Source organism: Penicillium waksmanii, assembly GCF_028829765.1.
Source record: "Penicillium waksmanii strain IBT 27052 chromosome Unknown utg000001l:1.0-4852451.0:1.0-4856178.0, whole genome shotgun sequence".
Taxonomy (NCBI): Eukaryota; Fungi; Ascomycota; class Eurotiomycetes; order Eurotiales; family Aspergillaceae; genus Penicillium; species Penicillium waksmanii.
The window spans coordinates 4,741,402-4,763,871 of NW_026643248.1; the positions used below are offsets into that span (position 1 = coordinate 4,741,402).

At 46.7% G+C, this 22,470-nt stretch overlaps 7 protein-coding genes across 7 annotated transcripts; 2 read left to right on the forward strand and 5 right to left on the reverse strand.

Annotated features, from left to right (window-relative positions):
• Window positions 1–3,953: 3,953 nt before the first annotated feature.
• On the reverse strand, window positions 3,954–4,316 carry N7481_001618 (uncharacterized protein; the record flags this gene model as incomplete). Its single annotated transcript, XM_057260837.1, has 1 exon — window positions 3,954–4,316. The coding sequence occupies one exon, from the start codon at window positions 4,314–4,316 to the stop codon at window positions 3,954–3,956; it is 363 nt and encodes a 120-aa protein (XP_057128669.1).
• A 3,332-nt stretch (window positions 4,317–7,648) lies between these two features.
• Window positions 7,649–8,708, reverse strand: N7481_001619 (caleosin family protein; the record flags this gene model as incomplete). Its single annotated transcript, XM_057260838.1, has 5 exons — window positions 7,649–7,756; window positions 7,809–7,901; window positions 7,956–8,117; window positions 8,177–8,401; window positions 8,466–8,708. The coding sequence occupies 5 exons, from the start codon at window positions 8,706–8,708 to the stop codon at window positions 7,649–7,651; spliced, it is 831 nt and encodes a 276-aa protein (XP_057128670.1).
• A 4,088-nt stretch (window positions 8,709–12,796) lies between these two features.
• On the reverse strand, window positions 12,797–13,972 carry N7481_001620 (uncharacterized protein; the record flags this gene model as incomplete). Its single annotated transcript, XM_057260839.1, has 1 exon — window positions 12,797–13,972. The coding sequence occupies one exon, from the start codon at window positions 13,970–13,972 to the stop codon at window positions 12,797–12,799; it is 1,176 nt and encodes a 391-aa protein (XP_057128671.1).
• A 3,589-nt stretch (window positions 13,973–17,561) lies between these two features.
• Window positions 17,562–18,057, forward strand: N7481_001621 (uncharacterized protein; the record flags this gene model as incomplete). The annotated part of the gene is made up of 2 exons (XM_057260840.1): window positions 17,562–17,655; window positions 17,798–18,057. 2 exons carry the CDS (start codon window positions 17,562–17,564, stop codon window positions 18,055–18,057), a joined length of 354 nt encoding a protein of 117 aa, XP_057128672.1.
• Window positions 18,058–18,193: 136 nt separating this feature from the next.
• On the reverse strand, window positions 18,194–18,505 carry N7481_001622 (uncharacterized protein; the record flags this gene model as incomplete). Its single annotated transcript, XM_057260841.1, has 2 exons — window positions 18,194–18,390; window positions 18,466–18,505. The coding sequence occupies 2 exons, from the start codon at window positions 18,503–18,505 to the stop codon at window positions 18,194–18,196; spliced, it is 237 nt and encodes a 78-aa protein (XP_057128673.1).
• Window positions 18,506–18,560: 55 nt separating this feature from the next.
• N7481_001623 (uncharacterized protein) lies at window positions 18,561–19,343 on the forward strand (the record flags this gene model as incomplete). The annotated part of the gene is made up of 1 exon (XM_057260842.1): window positions 18,561–19,343. One exon carries the CDS (start codon window positions 18,561–18,563, stop codon window positions 19,341–19,343), a length of 783 nt encoding a protein of 260 aa, XP_057128674.1.
• Window positions 19,344–19,635: 292 nt separating this feature from the next.
• Window positions 19,636–21,554, reverse strand: N7481_001624 (aspartic peptidase domain-containing protein; the record flags this gene model as incomplete). The annotated part of the gene is made up of 3 exons (XM_057260843.1): window positions 19,636–20,828; window positions 20,882–21,239; window positions 21,480–21,554. 3 exons carry the CDS (start codon window positions 21,552–21,554, stop codon window positions 19,636–19,638), a joined length of 1,626 nt encoding a protein of 541 aa, XP_057128675.1.
• Window positions 21,555–22,470: the final 916 nt, after the last annotated feature.

Genomic DNA, 22,470 nt, shown 5'->3' on the forward strand with positions numbered 1-22,470 from the left:
CATTGAAAAAGCTGCAGATAACCACGCGGCGGCAAGCATACGTGGACCCAGGCTAGCAGAGGCACCAAAGGGCTTAAAAACACCATCTATGGCGGCGGCGAATGTCCCATAAATGGCAGTCATGGTTATGCATGCCCCGGTGATTACAACAGTCGAAACCTGAGAGATTTAGTAAACAATTTTCAAGGTCTGCGGACGGATCATCTATACCAGCGCTATGAGGATCAAACTGACCCGGAGTTTTGTGAAGGACAGGATTATGGACACCACTGTTAATGCTAATCCGGCAATGAAACCCACGATAGACCATTGAGAGGCATTTTTGTATCCCTTAAAGACCTTTTTCTCTAGTTCCGGTATTATGTCTGTGATTTCTGATGAGACATTTTGAAATATACCAGCGAGATCAAGATAGAAAGAAACGCTGGGCTTAGAGCAATCTTCGAATTTAGAATCGCTTCCTTCGCAGTAGCCCAAGATACCAATTGAATAGAAACCAGGCAAATCAGGCCCGATGCTGCCAACTAGCCTTTTCGCTCGATCCTCTGCTTGGGCAGCTGTTCCGGCCGCATGAGATACCTCGGATGAAATGTTCTGTATCGCCTCTGCCGAGTTTATCACGGCTGTGGTGATATTGGAAGGGTTCTTCTTATTACGGTGCCCTATACTGAAAGATTGACGTTTGTCTTTGGAGAATCCTGTCAAATCTATCTATATTTCGCTTGTCAGCGACATAACTTAGATGTTGAAAACTCCCTACCTTCATAAAATAAAGATAATCTGGCGATGAAGTTGATGTGCAGCCTGAAAGTATGAATGCGATTAATAGCAAAGACGCCAGGGCAAGCGAACAAGCCAGGAGCCTGGATATCGCATTTAACATTTTCACAGCTTGACTCCTAGTAACTCAAGAACATGCACCAAACAAGTCCAGGGGAAACAAAACTCCTTAATACTTGTATTTAGGATTGGGCAATCCAAAATGGAAGATGAGCACAGAGACATGTTTAAAATATCGCACACGACATGTCTTCCGATCGTTGAATCAATATGTTGTGAATGACCCAAATTAAAATGAGAGCTAAGCACGCCAAGCAGCATGCCACTCTTCAAACTTTTGTTACAGTAGATGGATTATCTAACTTGAGCGTCGTGTCGTACTTCAACTGTTAGCAATATACAGTACTGTACAAAATTTGTTGAATTCACTTGCTTTTTACACCGTCACACGCTACAATAATACAGCCTGAGTTGATCAGGGAGCCGCTCCCGGAGCGTCATCTGCTGCTCCAGTTCGCTCAGGGAGCATCATCCACTGCTCACTTGAGCAGATCGACGACCACAATCGGCAATTCCAAACCGAGAATAAGCATGATGCACAGATTGCTGTTTCTTGAACCTTTACTATTCACCGTTTAACGTTCCCTGATGAACGGATGTTAATAACATAAAGGATACAGTGGCTAAACAGACAAGGGCTCTTCGTGGACTATTCGACTTTGACCTGAGTTGTTTATCCATGCCCGGGAATCTACATTCCCGTTGGGCAACACGTTTTCACATTGAAAGCTTCAATAAAAATTGAGACTTTCAAGCCCACATTGCCTATTTAAGCTCTGCCAAATGGGTAAATCCCTGTACTATCATCTCATACTCCTTTGGAAATACTTTTATGCCCCCAGGGCAGATTTAAAATGTCCATCTGTTCTTCGCTGGAAGGAGCGGCATTTGTTTGCAATGAAGAATGTCTTGAAAGAGAAGATCCTTTTTTGGGGTACTCCGGAGGACACTCTGACTGCGAGGATCCAGTGATAGCTCTTGACCAGGACAGATTGTCGAAACCTCTTAAGCAACTGGAAGCTGCAACTGGGGCGCAAGTTGACATGGTTGATTTCTATAGCCTCAAGAACGACGCAGACTCCAGCGACTTAGAAGATGGAAAAGCTTCCATGTTTGACTTTTTTCCACTGTCTCCTGGGCCAGAACTCCGCCATGATCAACTGTCGAAAAATACATTCGGAGATTGCATTTTTGATGCCCATGAGGAACAAGATAGCCCTTGCAAGCGGTCTACCTACGAAAAGGGGGGGTTCAATCCCCATTGATTGTCCTGAGCCAAGGTGCAAAAGGGTGTTCTATCGGAAAGAGCACCTGAGGCGTCATATGAACAGCCATTTGAATAAAAGAAACCACATATGCTGGGTACCAGAGTGTCGCCGTCCATTTTTGCGTCCAGATCATCTGAAGACTCATTACAAAAAGGCCCATTGTAAACAAAAAGGTCGATATCGCTACGTCGCCACTCTAGATGAAGCCAGCCCACACTATGACCCAGCTTATCGCGGACTTCTCACGAAGGACGGATGTCCCGTTTTTGCCAACTAAGATTACCGTAGTTAGAAATCGAGCAGTACCAGGCTTATACACTCAGGTTCGAAATCGGCTTCCACTTTTTACAGAGAAATTATTCTAGAATTCCCCAAAAGAAAACACTTCCCTGGATCTTTTTAGTATATACGCTAGTGCTCGCTTGCCGCTTACAGCATAATGTTCTTAGAAAAGCGTAACAAATTGTAAGTTACATGTTCTGAAACGCCGAAGCATCAAGATATATATTATCAACTAGCTGACTTGCTTTTTCCAACCTCACCTTTCAATCTCAATCGCGGTACGAGGCAAAGCTTGGTTGGGGCCCTTGCTTCTGTCCCTCTCAGAAGCCGCCATCCGTTTTCGGATTAGATCGAGCATCTGGAAAATTATCTCCTAGATGAGAGGAGCCTAACTACCAAGGCTTGACTACGTCCAGTTCTAGATCTTGCATCTTTACTATTCGTTCTGGGCCAAATATTTCAACTGACAAGAAGCCAGAATTAGTCAATCACAGGACCAAAATTTCAGTGACTATATCTCACCGGCATGGCACAAAACAGATAAGGGAGCATTATTTACAGTGATTCTCGAAATCGCCTTGACCAGTACACACAAAGAGACTCTTTCCTGGCCCGACTGCCAAGACCCTAACGCAGATAATTAAATGGGCTAGCCACCCAAAACATCTGCAAAGCGAGCAGTGGCGGAATTGAATGCAGCGACGAGTAGCCAAATCGTGGTGAGGAGAAAGACTCCTAGGCGTAAAAGAATACTGGATGCATCGGTATACTGAGACATGGTGTAGCCAAATGGGGAAGTGGGGATGAAAATCTGCCAAAAGCTTAAGCTGCAAGATTTCAGGGGCTTGGGTAAAGCTCAAAATGAGTAGGTAAAAAGAGTTGGAACAATAGGACAATTATCCGGGAACAAGCATATAAATAGTTTTTTTAGATTATAAAGGCATCGGCAAATGCATCATCATTGCAAGCTTACAAGCCACGATAGATTGGTTGCCTACGATTCCTTTCTTGCACCAGCCTGTCAATAAATACCCGTTATAGCACCAGATATCCTAGGAGCAGATAAGGAATACCATTTATCCCTAGCTATTGAGACAATCGGTTGGAAGGATCACATTAGCATTCCCCAGAACTGTAATTGCTCCCAGGAATTGGACGTAGCTTTATAGGAATCATTTTTGAAATGGCAATGCTTAGAACGAATAGGTATTTTTGGTACCCACAGCTCGCATATTCAGCTTCATGCAAAGATTTGATTTCCTCTCTTACTGTATGATGAGTGCCCTGAACAGTTGGTGTATGCTCAAAACTTTTACATTGCAGTAAATCACTTACTTTCGAGGGGACGGCCTTTGGCAGCGTTGTACAGAAAGAGATGAAATGCTTTAGCTACATACCCGAGTAGCGAGTGTCTAGTAGTTTGAGATATGTTCCAGTAGACCTATTTGGAGGTAGCGATTCTTCGCTGGCTCGGAACCAGAACTATGTTCCACCTGTACCTAATGAACATCACCAGTCTCGTTTGAGTGGCGATTCCAAAAGTATGCCCGAAAGCCCGAAAAATTACTCAAGACCCGCCAGACCAGTCAGCTCCCCGCGAGAGTACTGGCTCCAGTCGTTAAGAATGCTGATCAATCGCTGTCGAGACAATTCCAAATCTCGGTCCAAGAGAAGCAATCGAGACTGCTGCTCGTCACGGTGGAGTTGAAGTCCATCTCTTTCGTCGTTCAGATGCATGTTAGCCTCTCGCAATGTTTGGTTGTCCCTTTCGAGGCTCTCGCCATCGAGGTGCTTGGACACGCATGACCTGCAAAGACGTCGGTAGAGACCCAAAATTCGCGCTCCTTGGAAGGCTAAATTTGGATCTTCCCGCTCAAGATCTGTCAAGTCCCTCATAACGCGCTGATAAGGTTCGTTCACCGACATGACTCGCTCGTATGTTTCCTACTGCGAGTAGAAGAAAAATTATCAGCCAAAGTATTCAAAACATCTGAGAAGGCATCGCGGCCTCGCTACCTACCACTAGGGGGTTCTACTCGGGGTTTCGGCCAATGCCGATGGGACTGTCGCACTCAAGCGTTTGATCCAACTTGAATTCAGACAGCTGGCCTTCTTCCATGCCTTGGCCGACTCGGACGTCATTTGTGATATCCATACCGGCCATGATGAAAAGTTACTTTTTATTTGGCGGATGAGGGGGCTGTCAATCTCTCCTTTATAAACTTATCAAAAACATGTGTAGAAGTAAATTACTTCAAATTTTGTATTCGTGAGCCAGGATCATATTCAAGGCAGTTGATTCTTGCGTCGTTGATAATTCAGTCATGACAGGTTAAACATGATGCATCCATGGTGGGGCCCAGGATTCCAACGGTAGACCAAAGATCGGTCACAGCTCTAATTCACCAAACTCTCAACTATTAAATTGATTGACCGATATTTTCGCAATCAAAACTGTGACTCATCGAATACTACCAACGCCTGTTTGTTGTATTGAGAAAACCTCATCCTTGATGACCAGATTGTACTGGCTTTGAACGACCAACTCCCTCCATCCATTCTATGCGCGTTGAAATATGCATGTTATAATGTGGCAAGCCTCTTGGTCTGCTCGATCTATATTTGAGGGCTGAATGCCCTGAGAATTTGAAGGTTCCGATTGAAAATTCCTATTGACTGAAATCTTTTTAACAGGAAATCCTCAACATGTATTTCCCATTTTCTCTTTTTTTCCAGCTACTCATTCTGGAAAGCACTGTTGGAAATAACATCCCGAACCACCGATATGCGCAACTTCGTCTTTGGGATAGTTGCCATTGCTATGGCAAAAGTTTAGGCGAAGAAGGTATCTATGGCAGCCAGCTCGGTTTGTGTGTGCAATCGCGCGACAATAATACGATTCATTCTGTCAATGTAGAATTTATCGACATAGGGTGTTCAGGTACGTCACTACAGGCCCCAATGGAGGAATTACAGCTAAATTCTTCCAGTCCTCGTTTACAATGACAAATACTGTCAGATTGGGGAGGAAATCGCCAGACACAACACATGTATGACCGACGAGCAAGGATATAGGTCGCATCGGCTGCTCTGCGATACAAAATTCTCCATACTGGGTGCATATCCCCTATATCAACTATAGTGAGGGCAACTACCGGAGGAAGCGCAAATTAAAAGTGCGACATGAGCTTAGCACTAATCATGGCTTCACGCTGTGAAGTATAACTCTCTTGAAAATGAGACAAAGTCTGAAATTCGAAAGTAAGTCGCATCTACAGATTTTTTTTTTGAGATGTGAATCTGTCGACAATAGTGGAGCAGTTACTTACAGCTGTCTCCTATTGGTTTCTTCTTTACGCCGCTTTCCTTTGCCTTTTGTATATACTTTTGGGGCTCCGAGACAACACAAAGTCACTCTCGAGTATCCCATGGGTCCTACGAGACATGGAGAAATTAGTTCCATCCACATATCGACTATGAGCCAATTCTGCAGATGGGTATTTAACATACCCTCTACCTGCCATTCTTTTGATCTCAATCAATCAATCCTATATGTCAATTCTACTGATTGGTTCCCCTTCTGAAAAGATATCCCCATTCATTGCATACTATGCCGTACTGTATTAGCCTGTTCTGACACCTTGATTATGTTTGGTACGGAGTCACCGTCTTGGTTTTGAAGACAACTTTACAGATATCGTGAACGAGTTCGCGGCAGAAATGACCCATACATTACACAATACGGAACACCGACATAGGTCTTGAATGAATCAAATTGCGCTAGTCAGATTCCTTTCCACCTTTACCGACAGAACCTCAGGGCTTGCTTCTTAGTAAGCCCCTCTCTTGTGGATTCTGTCCAAATCGAGCTCCAGTGGTAATTTACCACTGACATAATATCCTCTCCACTACTATTTGTCGACGATGGATCAATCGGTAAGGTCTGGTACGTAGCAATGGATTATCGCTAAACAGCTGTTCCCTTCTGTCAGCGCATGGAGGGGTAATTTACCACTAGGACCCCTCTGGATAGGCTTATTCATCATTCACCCTTTGTAACTATTCGTACGAGATCGGAAGAATGGTGTCATAACACGCCATAGATCGATTATAAAAGCCCCTGAGGTCGCTTAACCGATCTCGGGACCTCAATCAATCAATCAATCCTTTTATCCTGAATTGGTTCCGCTTGATCTCATTCGTCCTGAATGCATACTAGTCCATACTCTTTTAGCAAGTGCTGATACTAACCGTTTTACTTCCGTCTGAAAGTACATATCTCAGCAGGTAAGCTGATCGTTGAGTGTGTGATATCATCAGAGCATCCCTTTTTTCTTCCTTTGTGGGTTGCCCACTGAAGTAGACTTTTATCATCAACTATGATTTGATAAAATAACATATTCTAATGGGGTAAGAAGAGGAATATCAATATAATAGCTACAAAGCACGCTGTGATGTGTGTTGTAATCCAGAGATTTATAAGTAAGGAAACATGAGGCTTTATATACAACAAGAACAAGTTGATTCAACTTGGCCCGATACCTCGGGTTAACTTTAATGGTTCGTTTTGATTTGTGATCTGTTCAAGTCTCACGCCAGAGCAGTATGAACAAGATTTTGAGATAAGGTGACAATAAGAATTATGGAACCCGAGGCTGCCGCTGTTTGGTTTTTGTCGTGGTTTCTTATTTGACCAGTCCTTACGATGCAGAGTATCTATTCATCGTGAGTCATTGAATTTTATATCTCGCACTTGAATAGGTGGCCACACGGATATTGGTACTGAGTGCCGGTCTGCCAGAAGTCCACCAATCCCCCAGTAGATGCCCCATGAGAATGTCACAATGCTCCGCCACCTGATTTGTTTATGTGAGAGCATCCTGTTCCATTATCACAGCTCGCCATCAATCTCAGAAGTTGACATTGAGGATTTCATTACTGTTCTTGATTTTGTCAGCAATGTGGTAATCATATCCTTGAGGATTTGAGCTATACTATTGTACAGTATGTTCTTGAAGCTTTGAAAGATTAGGACATGACTCCAGCTCTTTCAGATAATGTAGATAAAAGTATGCCGTGTCGATAGAAGCCACGAGAGGAGAGCTTTGGCCATGCACCTGACTCTTCCATCAACGCGGATAACCTCGCGCTGACTTTGTTTGCATTTTTTCTTTTTCAGGGTCCGGCTTAGGATTAGGCTGTTATTCCCCGTTAAATAGATATCTATGCCGAACATGTCCTAGGTTCACCAGCAATTACTAAAGCAACTGCTTTCCTCCGATAAATCCATCACCTCCCAATCCCCAGCCCTGCGTCCAGCCTGCTGGGGTCTTTCTAGCTTCCCTTATTTTCCAGAACAAGGAACCCTGGCACTGTTAGCCGAATCATATACTCCGCAGTCCAAGCAGGTTGCCTTACATCATATACAGCTCGTAGATCCTCTTTCTGCACGTTACTGTCCTTTTGAACCAAAAGCCAAGTTGTCCCCCACTCAAACAAAGCTGCAAACCACTGGAAAATTCTTAGCGTTGAATTCCAAAAGTCACCACACATAACGAAACTTACCCCAAAAGGATCTGCGGCGCATCTATGGCCGTGCATTAGCTGGAAAAGCTCCCGAAGCGTCAAAGCTCCATCCCTATCTTTGTCCCTCTTCGAAAACAAATTCTCGAAGAGTTGCGGTACGAAACGGCCCTCTGGATCGTAGACGCCACTGTCTGAGCCATGCTGATATAGAATTAGCTCCATCATTACGTTTAGTTTGCCGCGGTTTCTGAGGTACTTACCTTAGCTTTATGGATGCTTGTAATATAAACACGGAACCATGGGTCAGGCAACCACGAGTATGCTAGGCGTGTTGGATAGGAGAAGTTGACGTTGATTATGAAAGTCGCAATCATTGAAAATAAGATGTTGCACCCTAGTTCCCGAAACCCAATGTAGGTATCCCAAGGGTAGATCATTCCGTCACCATCGCGATCCCAGAAGAGGATGTGCTGCTGAAGGGGCGACTATACATCATCAGCATCAATGATTGGATGACAAACCTTGGAGACTCATAGCTCAAATACATACATAACCGTCACATTTTCTGGCCCATTCAAGGTCACCGTCGGGTTTTTCTTCAGATACCGCCGTGTTAGCTCGCGCAATACCGGGGCTTTCTATGGTGTTAGCGAGAGAGACTGCTGGGAGCCGCTCGCTGGTGATGTAACTCTTCTCAGCAACCACCACAATCTCATTGTTCTTTTCCACTTGCTTGATATACGGCTTTCCCTCGCTGGTTTCTTTTGTATATGTGGAAGTTGTGTCGAGCATGAGGTTAGGTTGGACGGTCTAAAGGGATGACCAGGAATGGATGGAAGATCAAGGAGTGAATGAACCCCAAAACTGAAATCTGCCTGTACTATGTTATTGTTACGCCTTTGGAATCCAGGGCGAAAGCTCCCATATATATACGTGGCTCATATGTGAACTGGCTAGCCTGTTTAAAATATGTTGCAAGGATGTTCATCGGCGTGACGTCATTACACAAGGTTTGAGCAGAAGCTAGTGCGCCCAAGGAATATTCAGTACCCATATAAATTGCGTGTCACGGGCAAAACAGCAATTCAGACTTGTTCATAACTCCGATTGGTTGCTACAGTTCAGCCTACTAAGCTCTTTGAGAAGAATATTTATAGTTATGTCGGAACCCGCTGTGGGCCCCTCAGAAATTTGCTCGCGAATCAGATGAACCGGCAAAAGGGATTAACTGAAAAAGATCGCTAGATATATTTTCAATAATCAGCGTTATCTGCCGGGCCTCTAGAATACGATTTTTTTGCAAACTAACACCTTGAAAATAGCACGTAGGCGGAGATTAATGTTAGTGGAGGCAGGGGAAAAAAAGTTCCAACAACATGATATCAAGAATAGACTGGTCGATGAGTCTGCATACCAATTGATCCGTAAAATGGATGTTGGGTGTCCAATGATCATTACCGAAATGAGCAACTATCATCGTTGAGAACAAGCTAAATGATGACGCAGAATTTGTTTTGACTGGTAGAAGCTCGTGTTTCTGAAATTTGACACGAAGCGTTGTTGGTGTTTTTATTTGGTAGCTGCGCCACGAATGTTGAAGCGACGTTGAAATCCTGGAATAAGACTTCAGAATAATTTTTCAACGAGATGAAACCTGCTAATCCAATTAAACTAGCATACAGTCAATCGTGAAACGGTTCGACGGGCCAACTCGATCGGACCCTCGATCACAGCTTCGCGAGCGACAACGCGCCCGCAGCATTATAAAATATGTCCCCCAGACCCCAGCACATCGTCTCTATTGAAAACACGCCTCAGCCAGCCCAATCCTAAGACATGAGCAGCTTCTCTTCCACCTTGCCCGCCTTTTGTACTAACGCAATTGGACATATTGAGTCTGGCCTATTCCTTGTGCCAGGACGAGGTGGCAGCCAGTCGCACAGGTCTGCATCGGACTTGGTCTGCACTTTGGACCGTCTTTCTGTGGATTGGACCTGATCTCTCATACTTGTGATTGTACCGACGCTCACAACATCGCCTCTAGATTGTCTGTTCTTGATAGAGAAGTATTTTCATGGCAGGTATGTGCAACGACTATAGCTCTTGACACCTTGCTGATGTAACCATCCCTTGAGAACCATCCCTGTCTGTAGTGTTCCCATGAATAAAGTCGACATCTCTACCTTGCCGGGATTTGGCAAACTAACCTGGGTTGTGAGGTTAGTGGGTGATGCAGAATCTCCATGTTATTTCTACCGACCGTTTATGATAGATCGCGCCGACCTTCAAGCGAGCTATTGCCTTGGCCGTGCCAGAGTAGTCCCGCCGCACCTTGATTGATTCTGGCACCCTTATTTACCCTTAAACCCGAGCTGTTTGATAGGATCTTATCAGTGGGACTTTTGGTTGGCCATCCTGGGCTAAAAATTTGCTAGATTTGAGGCAATGTTTCGCGGTTGGTCAATGCTCGCTGATCCCTTCCACTGTCAGCAATAGAATAGAATCGCTCGCGGTAAAAATCCACCCCGGCATTGCCATTATTATTGCCTAAAAATTAGATTAAATTCGAAAAAAAAACCGAGAAAAGCTAGCAGGATAGTTGACGTGACTTGCCCGTGGCAGTGAACCATCAGATATATTAAATCCAAGGGAAACAAATGGTGGCGGTTGTTACACATGATGAGCCCAGCGGGATATCTGTGACGCGGGAAAGCCGCTGGCAGACGGATGTTGGTTAACGCGGCTAGCGATTTTCACGACCGGTGTGTATTGGCCGTGTTCTATAATATGCTGCACACATCGGTTATAATGTATGATCCAGAAGAACGTGGGACCATTCTCTCAAATTCATAAGCTCGAAAAATCGACTACAATTAAACGCTGAAAATTTGCTGCTCGGGAGTCAACCCAGGCTGCACACGCCTGCCTAAGACCGGTTCAACTCTGCCTTCTCGTAGGATTCAGTACTGGGGCAAATATTTTAAACAAACGAGTCATCCTTATGAGCCAATAGAGGAAATTATTAGTTTTGCGCTGGACCAGGTGGATGCGAAAACCCCCGGGGGTGGGGGGGATTTCTGAGCACTCTTTGCATTTTTTGCGTTGCTGACTCACTGCATTTGCGCAGAGCATTACTTTGCACATCTGAGCTTACCCCAACAAGATCTTTCGGAACGGGACTGGCGCTATCGAAGCCGCCTGTATGTCTTAACCCAAAGATTGTATAGTGGCGGCAAATTCAGGTGGCGCTGGGTCCGACGAAGCCCGAGTTCACATTGCTTCAAAGCGATATCAGCGATCAAATTGTATGTACCAGGCATCTCGGGTCTTGCAAATATACCTTGATCGAGTAAGTGCATTCTATGATAGTGTTCCATAGTAGTTCGCCGCGATCTTAGACCTATTCCGCTCATTGAGGCATGAGTAGAGAGAGTGGGAAAGTGACCAATGAAATTTCAGGACTTTCTCAGGGTTACCCAAAGTGAATCTCCACTGGAATCAAAAGCTAGGTTGTGGCACTACGTGGGTCTAAATTGCGGGAATGGATTCGGTCACATTTCCCAGCATTTAATTCAAGAATGTAAACACGATGAGAATGTTCCCTCTACTAGGCTAATGAACGTGTTGAAAGTCGTGATTGTACGAAGAATGTTCCTGGAAACTACGCATTTACCCAGTAGTTACGATTCAAGCATACTTTCGTAAAGCGAGAAGAAATAAAGCAACGCAACAATACAGATATCGTGATGTAACAAGCTTTGATGCAGAGAATGCTGCGAGGGTAGATGTCCATACTGTTTCCGGTGGTCTATTGTTCTAGCAGATTTATATTAAAAGTCTTGTAGCTCTCAAGAAGACAGGACCTACGCAAATTCCGCCTAAAAAATATAGCATAGATCGTTTGTAAAAAGATCTTTCAACAATTTTTGTTCGATGTACATGTAGCGATCGGCTGGGAGGTTGAAGCGGTGGCAGGGATGCGTCCGAAAGAGTATTGGTTTAATTACTTCTCAACGCTAAGTGAACACTCCCAACCCAGCATCATCATTCCGGCACTCTTAACTAAGCACTCCCTATTCAACATCCTTGATTGAACTCTCTAGATCTCTCCTGTTACGGTCCCTGCAAAACCGCCTCTATTTGAGGGGCCATGGCTTACTGATGGGCCACCGAGAGCCAGTCACTCCCAAAAACCAAGTCGGTATGAACCTAGGCCTATGAAAACAGAATAAAGTACCTATAATGCCGGAAAATGCCAGGACAATATAGCGTATCTCCTCCTGGCTGGAACACACGGCATGCGAATCACTCCTTTCCAAATCGCGCCTTCCTACACACCTACCAACTTCAAATACCTACTATGCGAATCAAGACACTCATCTTCGCAGAAACTACCAATAAAGGGGGCAAGATCTTACCTGCCCTTGATAATCCTCAAAATGGCCGCATATTAAATCCATTAAGCAGCAACATCCTCCCTCCGGACTTCCTAAGTAATGAAGGGGGTAAAATAGGAGTCTTACGGAACGACTATATTCTTCATATATCTTCAAATGGTACGGTGATTGATGTAGGAAATAGGTGAGGGTGGCAATTAAGGGTGTGGTAGATCTAGTCTATGGGTATTAACACTGAATATCCGCGAGATAAGAAGCATATTCGCACGATATCACGAAATAAAGCGACCTCTAACAGCAGCCGACAGATACGAAGACGACAGGTTCAAAGACGTGACAAATAGACTCGCAAATCGTAAGATAGGGCACAAGACGGGCCTTATGTATCATCGGCAATATGACGGTTGGTAGCAAAACACTCGTGTCTCAAGGGGGGTATCGAGATCCACGATGGTCCTCCTTGGCTCCAATGGGCTGTCTAGCTTAAGTGTACGCCGGCGCCCTGGCCGAAACATTTTCATAGGTTGGAGGCAATTCTTTATCCCAACTAATGCTGAGACCACTGTGCTCAGTGACATGGAGCTCGAATCTCGTACTAAACAAACGAGCAGAGTCGGTGGGAGTGATTAAAGCGATTGTTCGGTTCGAATACGACTCGTAAGCCACGACAAATTCGATAACAAGGTCATGCTTAACCTCTAAGCCATCATGGGCATCCATGTCGCAAGTCGCATTGGCAATCGGGCTAATGCTAGCATCGAATTGGATGTTAACCTCGCCGCCGGCGATGCTAGGAATTGCCTTCCATCTGTTACTTTCTTCATTCTGGCCAACGATGCGCGTCTCCTGGTGCAGGATATCTTTGCCGCCGACATGACGTTTACCGGCATGTTTCTGGCATGCGGGTGATGTGATTCTCTGATGCTCTTCGATCCGCCACATCAACCTTCGCAGACACCAGCGCGTCTGTGAATCGTTGTCCTCGTCGACTATACCGCTCAACACCATTTGCACGGGAAACTTGCCGATAGGGAGGGTCACTGATGGTCGTACGACGAGGCAGGTGAGATTGGTTGGCGGTAATGTTCGGGTGGATGAAACATCGTTGCTGGGGATAAGCGCACGTCGGACGTGGAGAGGTAATTCTAGATTCAACTCCTCATCTGTAGAGCTCTGAGTGTTCACCCGCAGGATATATTCTATCTGGCCTAAAGAGCTATCGCAGGAGGCGGGTAGATGACCAGGAAACAGGCAACTGAAAGGAAAATCGTAGTACCCGCTCTCAAGAAGAAGCGGCTTTGAAAGAAGGTTCCAGCGGGTCAGTTCTTCGCTGAGGACGGTGCAATTCGGGCAGTGACTCGACGCGGGCTTCTTATTAGTCTTCTTAGAAACGAGCTTGACGTCTAACTCTCTCACTATTAGCCGGTTGGCCGGTTCAGTGACTGTAATGCGAAGACGACCCGAGAACAGCGCTCCGGTGGAGGTTGCCGGTGACCCGTAGCAGATGAGAGGGGCCGACTCAACCAGAATGTCAAGCTTTGCGGACGGAAGAGTCAAATCGTCCCTGCTGGATTGGTCCTTGTAATGAGTAACCTGTTCTAGGTTCCAGCGCTTTTTTCTACCGTGCTTCCGACGCGATGACGGAAATAGATACTCCATGAAGAGCAAAGCCGATGCGAAACCCATATGTGCAGGTGCGTGGCTTCATGCAGTGCACATTTTAGCTAATCGGCAACTAGGCCATATCAGAAGTAGGAAAGGCGTAGAGAAGCGGAGAATATAGAGTGATATGGAGATGATACTGCCGAGAATGGTCCAAATGTGGTGACATAATATGACCAAAAAGGGAAAAGAGGGACTTTCAGTGAAAAAGCTTGGAAGTGTTGTATTTGACGTAACATCCGAAAACGGCAAGGGGCATACCGAATAAGGGAGTTTGAGTCGCAGTTTTTCCAAAAGATGACTCGGAAATTCCAGACAAATTGTGATTACGAGGGCGAACTACATGAGCGAGATCGAGCTCTCATTCTGTCGGAATTTCATCGGAATTAAACCTGCGGAAATCGAACCCGAACCGTTATTAGAAAGTAAATGCAGCAATATCCACTAGACCACAATTGAGGCAAGTGCTGGCAGCTCATGTTTGCTTGACTATAAGCACCGTTTTCCCAGACCATACCAACCGTTACTCCGAGCCAAATCGGCGTTTTGAGCTCCGGAAATGTCTTTCATTTGATCATGCCAACGGACAATGATACTTGAGAGATGATTCAAAGAGGTAGCTTTCTATAGTTGATATTCTGATAGTTCGTATTCTATTTTACCGCCAATTATGAGAATATATTTAGTAGCGCAAATCTGGGGATATATATTTTGCAGATATTGATTCTTCATATGCGACATCACCATATAGCTGTGTATCCTGCTAACAGAAACAGAACATCGCCAAAGAGCACGTGGAAATCCTCGAGCCGAGAAAATTTCACACAGAAGATCGACCGGCTCGTGCAGAGACCGATCGACGGCCAAGGAGGAGCAATTGCCTTCGTGGATGACTTCACCGCGTGGGTAACAGGGCCAACCGTACAGAGTAATCGGGAAGGTATCGCAACAATCATCAATGACGCGCTCGATTGGGAAAGGAGGAGCGGCGCAACCTTTGAAGCAGACAAAACAGCCATTAAACATTTCGCACCCAAGGCTCGCAAAGTCGACCAAGAACCGTTCACTGTCAAGGGACAGATGGTCGAGCCTAAAACCAAGGTCAAAAACCTGGGGGTCCTGATGGACACGCGACTGAAGTACAAAGAGCATATCGCAAGGGCAGTATCTAAGGGCCTGGAGGCCGCGATGGAGCTACGACGGCTCCGAGGCCTCTCCCCAGCGAGCGCACGACAGCTCTTCACAGCGACCGTGGCTCCGGTGGTGGACTATGCGTCGAATGTTTGGATGCACGCATTCAAGAATAAGAACATCGGACCGATCAACCGTGTGCAAAGGGTAGGAGCACAAGCAATTATAGGAACATTCCTTACAGTTGCGACCAGCGTAGCGGAGGCCGAGGCCCACATTGCCACGGCACAACACCGATTCTGGAGACGAGCCGTGAAGATGTGGGCAGACCTCCACACACTACCAGAGACCAATCCTCTTCGCAGAAACACAGATCGGATCCGGAAGTTCTGGAGATACCACCGCTCACCACTATATCAAGTAGCGGACGCGCTGAAAAACATCGACATGGAATCACTGGAAACCATCAACCCGTTTACACTGGCACCATGGGAAGCACGCGTGCAGTCTGATGAGCCCATCTCAGAGGGGTCAACTGTACCAGGCGGGTCAATGCAGATTGCGTTCAGCAGCTCGGCGCGGAATGAGCTGGTTGGGTTTGGTGTGGCGATCGAGAAACAACCACCACGCTATCGCAAAGTGAGACTGAAGACCTTGTCCGTCACGTTGAGTGCGAGAACAGAGCAAAATCCATTTTCCGCGGAGCTGGCGGCAATGGCGCATACACTGAAGACACTCGTGGGATTGAAAGACTTTAGGATCACACTGTTCACGAGCAACAAAGCAGCGGCTCTTACGTTGAAGAACCCGCGACAACAGTCGGGCCAGGAATTTGTCTGTCAAATCTACAAGCTGATGAGAAGACTGCAGAAGCATGGAAATCAGATCAGCGTCCGGTGGACCCCCACTAGCGAAGACAACAAACTACTAGGGCTGGCGAAAGAGCAGGCGAGAGCCGCGACGCAAGAAGATGCCATTCTGCAAGGACAGGTCCCCAAAATGAAATCGACCACTCTAAAGATTGCGCGTGCCCAAGCAGTCCCCAATAGCGAGTTGCCCGAGAATGTAGGGAGACACTCCCGACGAGTGGACACAGCGCTCCCAGGAAAACACACGCGACAGCTGTATGACCGATTATCGTGGAAAGAGGCGAGCGTGCTAGCCCAGCTCCGCACGGGCATGGCAAGACTCAATGGATATCTCTTTCGGATCAATGCCGCCGAAACAGATCAATGTGCATGTGGACAAGCAAGAGAGACGGTAGACCACTTTCTGTTTCGATGTCGGAAGTGGACAGCGCACCGGACGGAAATGCTGCAATGTACCCACACTCACCGAAGTAATATGTCCTTCTTCTTGGGAGGGAAGTCACCCTCCGACGATCAAAAGTGGAAGCCGAATTTGGAAGCAGTGCGAGCCTCAATACGGTTCGCGGTCGCTACGGGCCGACTTGAGGCCACCTAGGCGTGCCGACAAACTGATAGAATACCTCACCTTACTAACCCCTACACCTTGTGATCGACGGTAGACGCGCTTCAACTGCCGAGGATAGGATGTTGAACACTTGAAGAAGCGCCTTCAAGCCAGTCTACTAACCAATACTAACCCACAGGGACCAGCTACGAGATTGGAAGTTAAGATGTCAGATTCGGAAAGAAACTCTGTATGGGCTCCAAGGAGACACGGCGTATACCCAAACATGCATGTACTGGTAGATTACTGATAGTTGCCCTTTCAGCTGAGCCGCCGGGCGTTAATGAATTGTGTGTGTGTGTGTGTGTGTGTGTATGTAGAACCACTATTGGTACTTCCATAAGAAGGCTCGCCCGGTCGGGTGAAAGGGGCCGGTCGACGATTGCCCCTCTCTATCGCGCGCCTTTTTCCGCCGGTAGGTGAAGACTCCTCCAGTTCGCGATAGATGAGGAAACCGCCTCGTATACGACTGAGACTCCATTTGACGCCATCAGTCCACCGCCTGATGCCGGAGGTCTGCTCCTTGTAGATGAAGACGTTAACGCTGCGCACGAGATACGACCGTTCGCGAAATAGGGGCGACGGGAAATCAGGTGCAACGTGCCGTTTAAACAGGCCTTCACCAGAATGAGCGTGTCCTGCTTAGAGGCCACATACCCTCTGAACGAGGGCTCTAGCACGGAAGATGCGGTCTCACGCATCATAATGGATGAAGAGGATGGCCAAAGTGGAGGTAAGCGTGATAATGCTCTTGATCATAGCGTGGGCGACATATTGGGCTCGGGATCGGCGCAGCTAGTTATGCGCCCGTCGATCTTCTGGGCCCCTCAGGCGTATCGTTGGCTCGAGCTCCCCTGGCCCCTGGTACCTGGGCACGCTGGATTCCATGCCTTTCTGCTAACTTTCGGATTGAGCATTATACCCCCCCCACCCCCATCCAAACAACCCACTGCGGCACTCCTCTGTCCTCTGCGGCGCCAAAATGGCCGCAATCGATGCCAGCTTTCACTGGCCTTTAAAAGCTCCAGCTGCCCTGACCCTGGTCGCTGTCCTCGCTGTCTTCTTTTGCTACCCAGGTGACCCCACTATCCTTCACGTTTCTTTTGCATGACATTTATCCGCCCATCCAACGACCTGCCCTCGCAGTCATAGTCGTCTTCGTCGTTCGATATAGATCGCCTCCCTTTCGATTCGCCGACCCGAACTTATCTTCGACAGAGTCTGGCTTGGAAATGTTGGACCATTCCATGGACGGTGAAGGCGACACCTCCGGAACGTCTTTCCGGCCAGACTGCGGCAGCGAAGAATCAGATGATGGTCAAGTTCGCGGCTCGACAGCTTACACATCCCCGGAACTTCCTCCGCTTCCTGATCGCCCCGAGGGTTCTTTGCGCGACCCCAAACCCACAATGCAGGGCCGGGTTCTACTATTCCTTGATGCTCGATTCCTTGCCCTGATAATTGATTCTTCTAAATAACACTTTTCCGTTCCCCGAAATTATTGACGACCCGTCGCTTATGTTCAGCCCCCACGTCTTCATATTTGGTACTGTACACTTTTCTGGCTGCAGATTTTTGAAATTCCCGGCCCTCTCCGTGAAAAGACTCCGAAGTCTATTTGTTGAAGGCGGTCGCCAGCAGATACCACTCCCCTTGAAATCCGAGATGGAGGAATATTATATCTTTTGCAAGACTGGGGTGGTCAACGGACACCCGGTTCTTCTGTGGGATCGTGGCACCATGTCTACTCGACTGAGGAATCTCGGGGATATTCATGGTTGGCTTCAGTCGATGTTTGCGCACCTCATGCGCTATGGAGGTGGAAAAATGTTGAACAATAGTGATGCGGTCAGCCAAGTTCAGCAAAATTTGATCATGAAGCACACAGATTTTCGCAGATTCCTCAACCATTATCTTCCGCGACATGTTGACATGGACATGCAAAATGTGATGAACGGCCGCAAAATCCAACAAATCCCTCATGCGTGCAATCACCCGCATGAGCAGGTGGATTGATACCAGATGGCCTCGGCACCTGACTCTTGAGCAACGAGCGTCAATTCGTGAACATCCAGAGTATGTCGAAGTGATCCGGCGATTGGATAAGCAAGCCGAAATCTACATCTATGATCCGAGTGAGCAAATGCAATTGCGACGTGACAAACTCACACGCAAAAAGCTCAACACTTTTGTTCTGTTAGAGAGGGCATTGAGAAAGAAAGTTCGAAAGGAGTTTGATCGGAAACAGGCGAACATAGACATTGAGCGACAGCTCTCCGGAGCGGCTATCAACCACGAGGAAGCGAAAAACGTGTTGCGAACAGACAGCATGCTACCAGATCAGACTAATATTTTCCAAAAATTGTTGATATGGCCAACTTCCCATTCATTGGAAGCAGAGTGGCAGAGACGAAATGCCGCTGTCGCTGCTATCTCGCAATTTTGCTGTCACCTCGAAGGCGGGCCACTGCGTGGACGACGTAAGCGGCCGGCTCCAATCGATGAACCCGACGAAGAGCACACAGCAATGGAAGAGCGAACAACAAAAATAGCCTCGATTTCTCCTAAAATTTCAAAGGAACAATTGCTTCTGGAGAAGGCGGGAAGCTATATCCGGAAGGCCAAAAAACCTCGACGATGCTTTCAATGTTACGACAATAACCTGCTGTCCGTTCATCGTCGAACACACAAGTACAGCGAACACAAATCAACTTTACGACACTTTCGAGAAAAGCACTTGGAGGATCGGAGATGTCATGTGTAATGAGGATCTCCTGCATGAAAGGCATCTTCGCAGACATGCAGAAGATGTTCATCGCCTTGCTACCGAACGATATTACTACGCAAGAGAAGAATCAGGATCGGACGTTGAAACAGACTGGGGCGTGCACCTATTCAGCCCAGACGACACGCCAAGATTGCAGGGATTGGTACGGGTAATTATGATGGCAGAGCCGAATTTTGGGCGTCAGGAAACATCCTGCAGGGTATCATTTAGCAAAGTATGACTATTTGTCAGGCCGGTTCCTGTCGGAGTGATATCAAGTGATCCTTCTCTACGTAGATGTAGACACCGTATATGTTGGAGGGCTAGCAGTATGTCCCTTCCTTGGTGCCGGACCTTCATCATCCGAACTCTCCGTTATTAGGGAAGATAAGGAAGCAGCAATACTCGACTGGGTTTCCGAATGCCGTGGGATTCGTCTTTCCTCAGGTTTACTCGCCGCATGATCCGAGTCATGTATGGAAGTTGGACTAGCATCTAGCTCAGCTGATCCAGATCCTGGTAGTTCGAAAACGGCATTAGAGTTATCCGATGCCATTTCAAGTCGATTTTCATGCTCGCCATCAAGCTCGCCAGGCCTATGAGACGAATAGTCGAGGCTAATCGTACCATCTTCCAAAGTTTCACCCTTTTCTTCCCTTGCAAATCGACGTTTCCGTAAATATATGAATGCCCTGAATCCAGTCGCTATGGCTAAGACAGTTCCAACCGCGGTACCAACTCCAATTCCAGCTTTAATTCCCGCCGGAATACCTTGTTTCCCGGATGAGATATCCAATGACCTTTCGATATAGGAATCAATGCGGATGATATCCTTGCTCTCGTCGACAAGATCATCGTCAAATTTGGCTTGGTAGACAGAGAACTGCTCTCTCTCGTAGTCGACTGCTAGGTATGCTTCTTGGAAGAAAACTCGGCCGATACGCTGTTCCTCATTTGTGGATGCCATTTTGACAGGAATATAGGGAAGTGAAGTGTTGAAATACTCGGAGGGTAAATTCGGGAATGGATAGGAGAGTGAGTGATCAAAGGCTTGGAAGGGGAGTGTTATATTCACACCGTGAGAGGCATTGGGAAAGTCGGAAATGGAGAATGTGATTGACAAGCCCATAGCCAGTAGACGCTGCCGGAGTGATGTATCGTTTCCATATGTATAAAAACCTAGATTATCATCATAGGTAAGATTGAAAGCTTGGCCAAAGGTATTGAAGGCATTTTCCGGCAGCCATATGTAGCTAGTCGAGGAGTCAAGAGTGTAGAGAGAGCTAGTTCCCGGGGTAGAGGTTGCGATTTGATGATGTGTAAAGATGCCTTTTTCATCTTCTGAGTCGGACGAAATTGATATGGTATTCAGTGAAACAACAGGAACCAGATTCCTGGTCAGATGAAAAATGGCATCATTAGTACTATATCGGTCCTGATCTACACCTCCAATTGTAAGAGAGGCTAGAACACCCTTTAACCCTGGTATACCTATCAGTGAGATTCCCACAATTGTGTTCTGTTGTATTGCATACGATAGTGGGCGCCAGCGGTGTAGCCATATGTTCCGCTGGGAGCGATACTGTTGTTGAGATAGGCCTGTTCCATCATGGAAAAGGTAGAAAAGTCAGTGTGCTCGCTTAGAGCATGGTCGCTTAAGCTCACAGCGAGGCCAAGCAATCCAATCCAGGTATCCTTATCATTGATAATGATAAGCTGGTCTTCGTACACCTCCGTAAAATCCACAAGTATTGTATCTGTGCCGTAGGTTGCTTGGGTGGAGGAATTTCTCAATCTAGGACGTTCATCCTGATTTCTCCATGTCGAAGAGTTATAAGGATCAAAGAGGCCGCCTCGTTTTGTTGGACAATCTGATAGCGAAGCTGGCTTCCACTGTCAGTTTATTATGTCCATTGTTTTATGAAAACATGGCCTGGTGACAACATAACGTACAGTTTTCACAAGCCTTTTCTCCGATGAGCCATGTGCCTCTATCTACAGTGCTTGGAAATAAAGATGATATCGTGAGCTCTGTACCAACATAGATATTCACGCTGAAGACTGTCAGTTACTCGAGGCTGGAATGCCAGAAAATCCCTCACTCACGCGCTCCAGGTTCCGTCAATGCCGTACCTGTGCCGAGACTGGGATTAGCACGTGGGTGTGGTGGATATAGGTAGCACGGAAGTGGAAGATACCAGTTGACATCGGCGGCTAGAGAGAGAGGGGTCGGAATCCGATTCTGCTCTAACAAGACAAAAAGGCAATCCGACTAGAAGAGATCGGCCACGAAATCCCTTCATAATGTTGGTAATCAGGGAACTGATTGCGAATAAGTTCGAATACCGTGGTTGGTTGATAATCAAGATCCTTCAGCTGAGTTCAAGATCTGACGGAGAAAACGGGGTCCTATGCCCTTGAAAGGGGGTTTGGGCAAAGAGCGGAAAGGAATAGAAGTGGGACCTCGGGTCCAGATTCTCTCGCCAAGCCTCCGCTGACTGAAATTTTCTGATCACGATCATACCTGGACGGGCCATTAATAGAAATGCGGTTGTTGCCTAGCGTTGTGATTCAAAGCAATATTATTACGATTAACCTCTGTATAACGCCCTGCTGATAAGAGATTCGATTCCGCACAAAATCTATTCCATATCGAAAGCTCTAGAGTTTACCGGGCCAAGCATTAAGTAACAGCACTTAGACAAGCGAGCTTCTGGATGCTTTATGGGGATGATGATGACTTTCGTTGCCGGATGTAGCTCGCTCTGCATATGTTGCTGTGCAACATTGCTGTTTGCCGAGAGCGTAGAAGTGGTCGCTAGCCCACATGCCGAACCAGAGGATTGATTTGCTAACACAGTTCAATTGCTTGGTGTCTCGATCGCTAGCGCTTCCTTTACGAAAAAATAAATAAATGGAAGGTGCATTTGGAAAATAATTGGCGTGCACATCACGGTTATGCTAGGGATTCGGATGAACTGAAGAGTCCGGACAGAATACAAAGCAGGGGCAACTGACTCCCTCCATCCCCCCGAGTCGTACTACTCCAAAGTGGAGAAAGGAGAACCATCGAACCAATAATATAAGAGGGAAGTCGAATTGGTAGAAGCCGCTCGCCACGTCC